Source organism: Argentina silus (assembly GCF_951799395.1).
Source record: "Argentina silus genome assembly, chromosome: 2".
NCBI lineage: Eukaryota > Metazoa > Chordata > Actinopteri > Argentiniformes > Argentinidae > Argentina > Argentina silus.
This window is the reverse complement of record NC_139656.1, coordinates 8,968,657-8,980,099: the sequence shown is the minus strand read 5'-3', so window position 1 is coordinate 8,980,099 and position 11,443 is coordinate 8,968,657. Positions and strand designations below refer to the sequence as shown.

The following is an 11,443-nucleotide window of genomic DNA, read 5'->3' as shown; positions in this document are numbered from 1 at the left end:
TCACACAGACTTCTGTGCTGTTTCCGTCCCTTTTAGATGTCGTGTTACCCTTTGAAAACCAAGTGATGTATCTCTTAAAGGTCCAACAGTAGAGAGGCGTTCAGGATTCAAATGAAAGGTTCAGAGTCGTAGCTACTGTACGGTAGCTAATGTGTTGCGCAGTTTACTAATAGCATGTGATACCACTTCTATAAGTTGTTAGTCAACCTTCCAAGTACACAAGGGACCATTAAAGTTTCTGTTGGATGTCAACCATTTGGATCTCAATGTTTGAAGAGTCGGACAGCATTCAAATAGGGTTAGTTTCTCTTTCAAAAGGGAATATAGTGAAGTCGAAGGCCGCAAGTGCGGGCTTAATCACATTCTAAATCTCAATATGTGGGGTGTCAAACAGGATGTGGCACCTGTAAAGCTGTGCAACATTTCTCAGCCATTAGCCCAGCTTTGGAAGCAACCTTGTGTGGTACAATACAGGCTTGTGGTCAGCTATCCAGAGTTCCCCATTTACCACTCACCACAAACTGGAGCCTTTTTCATCACAATCCAGAGAGCAATATTCTCTACCCACATGCTATGGCCTTGGTATGTCGTAGGTTGAGGGATCCAAATGAGAACAGTTGGAAAATGTATAAAATGCAGACCCCACCACAAATGTTCAGCCTCGCTCCTCTCTACTGAGGCCTCTGTAGACGTGCTTCTGAGACAAAGACGAGCTTTGTCAGTGTCAGTGTTTGGATGTCGGTAGCGGACATTTAAAATGAGGAATGTACACGTACACCAAAAATCAATCTGGCATTTTTGATTTTCATAATCTAGTCAAATACATGAATAAAAGCACACATTTTACAGAAGTGGAGCTGCACAGGTTAAAGTTCTAAACTTATATCATACACTGGAGTGATTGTACGCTCTGGCCCTCAGCCTCACACACATGATCTGATCTCTCAGGTCAAACAAATGACATACTGCTGTCCTGAAGGGAAAGGGCAAACGCTCAGGAGTCAGACAACAGCAACGACATCCCATTAACAATTTATACAATAAAGCATATAAAAATGCTGAATATTAACCTGTAAAACCGTTATGTGAAAAACATTATTTCAAAACTGGTTCTCTCTCCGTCTCTCATATTCTCTTCCTCTTTGCGCAAAAAAGCTTGGAAAAATTGTCTGAGTGGGGAGGGAAACTTCCCCATGACTAGACTCCCTCTCATTGTGTGTGTGAGAGAGAGAGAGAGAGAGAGGGAGAGAGAGAGAGGGAGAGAGAGGGAGAGAGAGGGAGAGAGAGAGAGATAGAGAGAGAGAGAGAGAGAGGGAGGGAGAGAGAGAGAGAGAGAGGGAGAGAGAGAGAGGCACAGCAGCACAGGCGCAGGCAGCCTGCTTCCGTGTCCTAATCGCTGTGTGGAGGCAGCAGCTGCTCTTGGCCCTGCTGCTCTCTCTCAGTGACTCTGTTGTGGAGGTCTGCTGCGCTGCTTGTGCTGTCTGTCAAACTCACTCAGCTAGGAGTCAGTCAGTGTGTGGAAGGAGTGAGAGTCACACAGGGCAGGAGTAAGAGCTGGGACAGACAAGAGTCATCAAAACAACCGTGAGGCTACTCAAGACCAGGCTCTTTCTTTCTGTAAGTACACTCTCTATGACACGCTCTTTCTCTCTCTCCCTCTGTGGCTTGACATCTGTGTTTTTTGAGCTGTCTTTCAGTCTCTGAGTTTACATGGGCAGTGGAGAGCATTTGGGGCTTGTTTGTCACTCATTTTGAAACAGTACATTTTGGGGGGAAAAGGTGATGGGAACATCTGGAATTGAATAGAAAATGTGTGATGATGGCTTGCTACGGCAGTTCTGTCAAGCACTCACTTTTCTGAAGTGTTTGTCATAGTTCACCATAAGTTCCTCTCTTTAGAGTCTTGGTTATTTCAAGAGTAGGCTGAGGCCTGCCCAGGGTTCAGCCATGCGTGACACATCAGAGGATGTGATGAAGCAGAGTGATATTCAACCCAACATCCTTTCTCCAGCCCGCTGCCAAACGGAGGCCAGGCAGGAGACACTGCCCACTCCCGCTGTGGTGGTTGCTGCAAGTGCTAACTTCTGTGTGTAAATCGGCTCCCTGCTGCTCATGTCAGCTACGTTTCAGACAGCACGACTCTGTATTCATTTACCAGGTTTAAAGATATACTTGCTCGGGTGAAACTAACTCTTTATTGCTATTCAGATGCTTTACGCTTTACGCTGGTAGCATCTGTCATCTCCCTGATGTGATTCTGTGTGCATGGAACAGAATTAATGATGTGTGGCCATCTGTAATCAATTCAATCAAGGACATCGTCACGCTTAATGTCACAGGATGGAGCACAGAGACTGAAGGCATGTGTAGATTGACGTTATTTAGCATCTTACAACTCTGGTTATGGGCATCTCCTCTCCCTCCTCAGAAACACAGGAAACTGACAGGAAGTTGACTGAGCAATGCCTCGTCTCACCACAGCGAAGAGATGATGTTTCCCATTCCTCCTCCCTCTCCTCAGTCATCATTATGACTCTCTGATAGAGACTGACACGGCCATTAGTGCTGCTCATATGCAGAGAGAGTGGAGCTGTCCCTGCCACACTCCACTGGCCTCCTGGTGATGGGAGGGGAGGCAGCCTGCCACCTCCCCATCTGCTCCCTCAGCTTCAGCAAATACGTTAGTATCTCCAGCCCTACACACAGACACACACACACACACACACGCACACACGCACACACACACACACTGTCTGAGGCTCTGTTTGAGCCCCAGCCTGCAGAGCAGCAGAGTTAAAAAGCTTTGGCCTGCCTACTGCACCTGCGGTGAGGTCAGGTAATGCAGGACCTACAATGGGGTCAATGGAGGGAACTATCCCACTGTGTGGCAAAGCCTTTCCAGTGTTTGTAGCCAAACTGTCAGTTGACTGTTTTGATGACTGCTTTGTGAGATCGGTATATAGCCTAGTGTTTATTGAGACTGAAGGCTCATTGTTGAAATGATAGCTGTGTTCTGTTCTGTAGTTTAGAGGATCTGTTAGAGGTTTTAGAAGCGTTCCACATGTCAATCCTAAACTAATAAGCAGGCTTTTACTTGTTATATAGATAAAGTAGCAAATTAACTTCTTATTTGTATGCATGAGATTTCTATATCTTTAATGCTCTCTTTTTAGGAAGGTCTTAAAGACGACATAAATTCCCCTGCTGTTGCAAGCAATGTAATTAAGGAAAAGAACAACCCAATAGTTAGGGCTGTGGGTGTGGTAACTAGAAATATTCTGCTTTTTCATTTGCAGATATGTTGACCAAATTCCATATTTAGCTTTTCCACAATCCTCTTTAAGCAGTGACTCATTTTTCTTCAGAAATGTTCTATGTTTTTGTCATAATGTGTGAGCTGAAGTAGCCTAGAGAAGTAGCGGTTATACTCAATGTTTTCATCATTGTCGTCAAGACTTTAAAGTCATATTTTCATATCTGTGTCGTGAAGCTTTGTTGCGCTTACACATGCTCTCTCTTTCTAGACATTTGGGTTTGTAATTAGGTCACTTGGCTGTATGTGGGACACAGTCTTGACTGTTGAGTAATTGACCTCTTCTCTCTGCAGAGAAATATTTATGGTCACCTTTACATAACTGGATCCTGTCAAGGAGCTATGAGCCACTCGTGACTCTTGTGTCGTGAGTCTCATATCGTGGCTGAACGGCCTCTCATTCAAGAGACATTAGGCTACCTCAGTGTTGCCATGTTCGCTTCCTCAATTTAAATTCCTCAGTCTTCAAATTGAAAAGCAGCTCATAGCTTTTCCTCAATGTTGTTTCACTTCTTTATCTTGGAGATTCAAACTGCAGGAGGAACACAGCCTGCTTCATGATGTGCCTCTCCTGGCTGTGACTGGTAGTGTGCAGTCATAGGTTCTAGACCTGTCTGGAGGATATAGGCTGGTCATGATGGATGATGTTCACAGGATCGCGCCGTGAGACAGCCTCAGCATCATATGACGGGCTCCGCACACACACACACACACACACACACTCACACACACACACACACACACACACACACACACACACACACATACATACACACACACACACACACACACACACTGCACACTTTGTGTTCTAATCAGATAAGGCTGTAAGGACCTGCAGGCTTTCTCTAATTACACTTCAATTTAAAATGTAGCAGTGGGAGCTCTCTAAAGGAGACTGAGAGCTTCTACATTGGCTCTACTTCAGCCTGTGTGAGTTAGGGTCGTTGGTTTTGGTTGTGAGCCAGACTGCTTTAATTCAGGCTCAGTCTGTCTGTCATTACCCCCCGGGGGGCGGCAGGACCAGTATGAGGGCTGCTTGTACAGTACCTCGTCACGTGTAATGTGCAAAATGCCTTTACAGGAGAGCTGGTGTTAACAACATTCATTTTCAGTATGGTGTCATCTCACAGGTTGTACATGTTGCCCTGCTATCTGTGTTAGCACAGCAGTGTGTTGCCCTTGAAGAATCCCATGTCTAATGGCAAGTCATACCATATTTCTCCAGGGGTGTAAACAGACCCCTTTACAGGTTCTTTGTTTGTTTCCATATACTGTAGACATGTTACAGCACTCTACTCTTATGTCCTAAGTAGGTTAAGCAAGCACTGAGGAAAATGCTGCAAGAATTACAATAATTTCGACCACTGCAGCAAAGAGGGGAAACAGTGAGAGAGTTAGCGAGAGAAAGTTTAAGGAGTGGAGGGGGGGGGGGGGGGGGGGGGGGGGAGTGTAAAACATGTCTTAGCTGACCCATTTTGCTGATAGAGGACATTAAAGTGTAGGGCAGCCCCATTCACAGGCCTGCACTGTCACTCTCAGTGTGTCTTAATGATCAGGGTTCCCCTCGCCTCACCTCCCCACCGTGGTTCAAATCAATGAGTTATTTCCACAGGGAGCTGTGGAGCTCATTACAGCATGGGGAAGTGTCGTGGCTCTCCAAGCTAAAGAGCACTTCTCCTTCAATCAATGACTCCTCCCTCATTTAGTGGCCACCTGTCTGCTCTACACATACTGCAGCCTGCTACGTCCTCTTTCTTTATTTGAATTCAGAATGCCACCAATCACTATAGGCCTATATCCTGTTATTAAATGGTGTTAGGGTACATTGAATGGCATTATTGTGTAGCGCTGCACTGAATACTCCCCCAGCGCCCTGGAACCACCTCAGTAGTGCGTGCCCCCGAGTGTGTTGCATTACATTACATTAGGTCTCCCTGTCCACAGATCTGACAGGCATCTTTCTGTTACCCCAGAACTTTGTCACAGGAAGTGTCCCAGTGCAGGTGGGGGGGGGGGGCTGATAGGTTTACCTCAGCTGCCCTGAGACCACTGCTGGCTTGTATGTCTTGGCATGGGCAGAAATGCCATCAGTGGCACAATTTCCTCCAAGTTCCCCCTACACACACTGATCTCTCCCTCCTTCTATTTCTCTCACTCTCACACACATATAGGCCTACTTTGTTACTTTGTCTCACTTACAACTTAGGTGTGCCCAAGATCCCTGTGATAAAGTGTTGCCTGAGATCAGGCTACTTTCTGTAAGGCTGCTCAGTAAGTACTATAGTAAGTGGCTTTGGATAAAAGCATCTGCTACATTACTTAAATGTTAAATGTCACCTGATTTTACATGCCGTATTGAAGTAAGGATAGTAAACCCACTTTCACTGAATATGGTTATGGTTTGCTGTACTGTAATTTTTCAACCAGCAGGTGTCACAAACACATATCATCCTGGATGTGTGTGTAGTCAACATCATTGTGTAACACATCTTTCTCTTTCCTATCCTTGGCAGGCTGCAGGTAGCACACAGAGCCATGTTGAAAGGGGGCACCGCCAAGGCGGGGCTGCCCAAGCCGGGGCTCCAGGAGAGGACCAAACAGTTGTCCACCGGCCCCTCCTCCTCCACCACCACCTCCACAACCTCAGCCATGAAGACCTCTAGGTCCTCCAACACCCTGGCGTCGGACCTGCGCCTCAGCAGGGTGAGTAACAGGAGACTTACTTCACACACACCTCACATCACAGCGAAAGGATCTCAGTCCATTTGGACGATTGAAAAATTCTATTCTCAATTCAATCTCTGTGTCACCTGCTCTCCACTCTGACCTTGGCAGGGATGTCACAAAGCATAAAATAACAACAATGTAATACCTCAGTGTGAAAGGATGGTTTGATGACCCATCTGTGTTTTTCACAAAAACATGGTAGATTGTTGATTAATTTTGACTAGATGTTGATGATGTTATATCCAGTGTGTTAAACCGGGGCATTGTGTATGTGTGTATGTGCTGTAGCTAAAGAGGGCCAGCAGTGATGACGCCCTGGCCAAGCCTTCTCTGGGAGCAGCAGCCTCCGCCTCCCGGATAAGGAAGACCGTCACCTCAGGGGCCATCTCTGAACTGGCAGACGCAAGACCTCGCAGCCTCTCTGGTAGGGGACAAACCTCACAACACACAAATAAACACCTATGTAGCACATACTAAGTACATACTTGCAGACACAGTTCAGTAATAATAATAATAATAATAATAATAATACCTTCATTTGTATAGCACTTTTCTTTTCTAACAGGTTGAACAAAGTGCTACTAAACAAGAGAAGAGAGATTCCAAACAGAAATAAAGCAACATTCAAATAATTAATATCACTGAAGATCAGGCAAGTCATTGAAATAAAATAAAACTAATTAAACACATTAATCAAAGAATATTTCAACTAATAGACAACATTACACAATGATACTTACATAAATTAACAACAATTAAATGCAAGTTTAAAGAGGTCGGTTTTTAAGAGACATTTAAATGAAGACTAGTCTAGGGGCCCTTTGAAACAGTCTTTGAAACAGTCAGTAGAGCCTTGCCTGAAGATCTAAGGCTGCGCTTTTGTTCATATGGTGTTAGGATATACAACATAAGGTCTACAATATATACTGGGTCTAAACCATGTCTTGCTTTACAAGTAATCAATAGAATCTTAAAATCAATTCTAAAATCTACTGGAAGCCAGTGTAACAAGGCTAAAATGATCTTACTTCTGGTAGAAAGGTAAAAACTTCTTAAAAGCCTCGTAGCTGCATTCTGCACTAGCTGCAGACAGGAAAGGGCCTTTCGACTGGGGCAAGAATATAGCAAGTTAATCATCTAGTTGAGAAGAAATAAAAGCATGGATGACTTTCTCAAGGTCAGCAAAGGACAAAAATGCAAGCACACACTCAATCATACTTCCCATTTATACTTCCTTTTTCTTTTCTATCCATAAAAACAATATTCCACTGGAAATTAACTATAGGTACTTCCCACGTATTAGAACTGAATAGCCAAACATCAATATTATTGTGATAATTCACTGCTTCCTGCCAAGTGTTGTAGTTGGCTTTGTGTTTGCTGAGAATGAAATAATCAGTGTCAACGTATTCGAAAGGGAAAGGTGTCTTTTTTTCTGTGATCAATTTAGATTCTGCTACTCCTTTTGCTATATGATGTTCAATTCCCACAGATGGCCACTAGATGGCCACAGCACATCAGGTCCAAGGATAGCCTTTCTCTTGATTTCCATTTTTTTGTTTTCCATGGCTGTATTGTGTTTGGCCGGCCTCCTGGGATGCAGGTGGTTGTCTATGTCTTCTAATGTTTTCAAACCTGACATAATGGACACAATCACTGCTTGCTTGCCCCTCTGACAACCTCTGATTAGCTCTTTGAACAGTGGCCATTTCTTCTGACACGATTCGGAAAATATGAGTTAGTTTCCAATGAAAGCCTATGGAAAGGGAAAGAATGATCAACATTGTTCTCTTTTCAGAACTGTATGTGATTTTTTTCTTCTTCTTTTGATGCTTTTGTGTGTGTGTGTGTGTGTGTGTGTGTGTGTGTGTGTGTGTGTGTGTGTGTGTGTGTGTGTGTGTGTGTGTGTGTGTTAGGGGCTATTCAGATGTTTAGTGTTAGGGGCTGTTAGGGTTCAAACTCGGGTGAACATTAGGCACTGGAACAAAGGAATAACATCTGTTTGACTGAGTGGAGAACCTCAAAAACAATATCAGCAAATGACCATGTGGTCGATCATTTTGACAGTATGTATCAGACTCACCCATAGGACGATGATGTCTAGATGTCAGTCATGTAAGATCTTTCAATTATATCAGTCCATTGAATACATTTAGATATTCTGGCTGGTTTCCGGTGTAAATGTACAGTATTTTTTCTCTGACTGTTCATCATTCCATTAAACCAGGCTCCCATCATGATTTTATGACAAGTCTCTTAGAATAACATAGGAGGCAAAATGACTCTGCAGTTCCTCATCAGTCTTATTTAAGTCAGATAGATTAGATTATAGAGACCTCAGCCTTTTTCAAATGAGACTGAAAAGTGAAGTATTTCATAGGAATAATGGAATTACATTAAGATGTATAATGGAAGTATTGTAAGCTTTAAGTGGCCCTCTGAAATCTTGCTCAGCCTGCTGTTGAATCAGGAAATGCTGAGATGTGTTTGCTGCTGTCTGCGCTACTGATTCCAACAGACAAAAAACAAGTGTGTCCCGTCCATGTGTGGGTGTGGCGAGCATAACTGAATTACTGGGGTAATATTTAGCCTCACATTGTAGAGGAATGTAATGCTTTTATGGGTTTGGCCTTGTGTGTGAATACCACAGAGAGGGTGGAGCTGATCACACTCTAACTGGCTGAGTGCAGCTTGTGTTTTACCTCAGGTGATGGTCAGGAACCCAGGGAACTCGTTTTTCTGCCTTTCACACCCACTTCAACACCACAGGGCAGGAAAGAGTGTTCCGTTGGGGCATGGTTATTGCGTCACCTGTGATAATTACATTACAAGCTTTTAGATATTTTAATAGATTCCCTGAAAATATATCATCACGGACATCTCATGTTTAGACTGCTGTATCATTGCTCCTTTTTTGCCATAACTCTTTAAAGAACTGAATTTTTGTCGTGTTCGTGAGGAATGCTTCATCAAGCATATCTTCCTGTTCTCTATACATTGTTATCTCAGCCAAGACAAACATCACAGTTATTGGAGAAACGTAGACCTACATTTGTATACCATGTTATTCATTGCGTAGTTCTCTGTGGTAGCAGTGTTTGTTTATCAAAGCCCATCCATACAGTGTTTGGGATGATGGAGTAGATTGCTAATTCACATCTTTAGGGTTGTTTTATAGAAGCGAGACTAATCGATGTTTAATTGACAAAGGACTCCTGGGGGCTCAGTGGAACTCTGAAACCAGGCCCGAGTGTGGCACAGAATAACTTTGTCAAGCTCTTACACAATTAAGCCCTGATTGTCTTTAAATATATCAAGGGGCTTTAATGAAATAAGTATTTTCACACTACAGGATACAAATTAGATTTTTACTCCTGTGTTCTGCATGATGATTCCATTACTTCCCAAATAAGTGCCCACTATTGTTCCTACCAGCAGCAGTAATCCAATGTTAGGGCCAGATTTTGTTTAGATAACCAAACTAGATTTAGCTATCTGTATCTTAGGAGGACTGCACCAAGTCTCCTTGTGTTATGTGATCACAAGCTACTCCATCTTCTCCCTCCGGAAAACATGCACCATGTTGTCTAAATAAACTGCTCCTTTATGTTCAGTTTGTTTAGGATGCTCCTCTCCTCAGATAAATACTAGCAACTTAGATCCCAGGAAAAAATTAGGCAGAGACAGATGGGATATTTGTTTGTCAAAGGGATTTACCCCTTTGAATCTCAACTTGAATCAACCAAACAGAATCGTTGATGTGCCCCACAGGGAGAAGACAGAGGATCTCATCTGTTCTCACTAGACCTAAAACACTTAGTTAGTTGGTGGAAGTTCACCTCATGTAGCGACTGTTTCTTTAACAAACTTTCATTGTAATGATGAGCTACATGCCTGTTATACTGTACAGTCTGGTAATATTCACTGAACAACTAGAATGGACATGACTCAGCATATTGCCCACAGCTGGCGTATTGTGCTGCTATCAGCCTCCACGCCAGTGCTCCGTTGAGACAGATGAAGGTGACAGTGAAAGGACAGGTCAGACTGGTCTGCAGAGCCGCTGATCAGCCAGTGTAAAATTCCATTAAACACATGAAGGCGGAGTGCTAGTCAACCACACATTCTGGCTATGAGGCTTCTCATTTACTCCCCCATGCTAAGTTATTGTGGTTGAAGCACAAGCAAAACGAATGGAGGATGGACACACCTTGGGTTCTCTGTGAAATCAGTCCAGAGCAAAATGCCATATTTTAGTATATATTGGGCTGGTGGCCTGGGGTCTTTGAATGATGTTCAGACGTCTTGATGTATTGATGGGATGTATTGGTGGGATGTATTGGTGGGATGTATTGGTGGAATCAGGTCATAGGTATACAGCATATGGGAGTGTTGTTTAAAGTAGATACTGAGACTCAACATGTTCATGCTGTCCATCACGATGAGACTAGAGGTGGTGCTGTTTGGGTGTACTGCCCTAAGGATTTATGTATCATTTTGGTCTATGGATTTATATCTATGTGTCATTTTGGTCTATGGATTTATATCCATGTGTCATTTTGGTCTATGGATTTATATCTATGTGTCATTTTGTTCCACCTTGCTCAGTGGTGAATAAGCAGAACATAGGTTAGGCCTATCCCTAGTTACCTTGCGAGCCAGGTGTATGCCTATCAAGGGAATTATGTAGTTTAAATGTCAATGTGAAATCCTCAGGTATGTCAAGACTAAGGCTTAGTTAAGTCATTATGTCACCTGTCATCGTTGTCATGCTTGTCTTCTGATTATAGGCGGTTCCCATCAATAGGGCTGTTAGGCACACATTTCATACAGCAGCTCTGCTCAGACTTGTCAAACATGACAACATTTCATTTCTCAAATTGGCTTTGGTGTTTCTTACATTCATTTGTCTAATTGAACCTTCTATTCTAAGCCAAGGCATTATTTCATTTTCTATATGCATTGCAAATGCCCACATGTTTGAATTGTGAGAGAGAAACAAAACCACCATGTCTGACGACAAATGAAGCTGATGTCTGCTTATTTAGTAAAGTGACATCCTTTTGTTAAGATCACAGTAGTGTCCCCAGAGACCGTGACCCCCTTCAGTGTCCCCACCCGTCTGTCCCAGAGCCAGTCCTTACTATACTGTACTGTAGGTCCCTGGTCCCCTAAGTGATTGCTGCAGAGAGAGGGAGAGAGCCCTCAGTCCACTATGGCAGTCTGGACGTCCTAACAGCATTCCATGCTAATGAGATAATAATCCACTGAGTTATAGAGTACCTCTCATAGCACTGACAGTCAATGGTACACCAACCATGCTGTGCTGTCAGACAAGGGGTTAACACACAGCCACATCCAGATGACTTATTTAGGCACTTCATCAATATTTAAAGGTAG

The 11,443-nt window shown here is 43.4% G+C and overlaps 1 protein-coding gene across 1 annotated transcript in view; it reads left to right on the top strand.

The window, feature by feature from the left end:
• Positions 1-1,505: 1,505 nt before the first annotated feature.
• specc1 (sperm antigen with calponin homology and coiled-coil domains 1) overlaps positions 1,506-11,443 on the top strand; it is a 37,089-nt gene continuing 27,151 nt past the window's right edge. Inside the window, exons 1-3 of the mRNA XM_083697480.1 lie at positions 1,506-1,617; positions 5,830-6,019; positions 6,332-6,467. Of these exons, the coding sequence (XP_083553606.1) occupies positions 5,852-6,019; positions 6,332-6,467 (304 nt within the window). The 5' untranslated portion in view covers positions 1,506-1,617; positions 5,830-5,851. The remainder of the gene's footprint in view (positions 1,618-5,829; positions 6,020-6,331; positions 6,468-11,443) is intronic.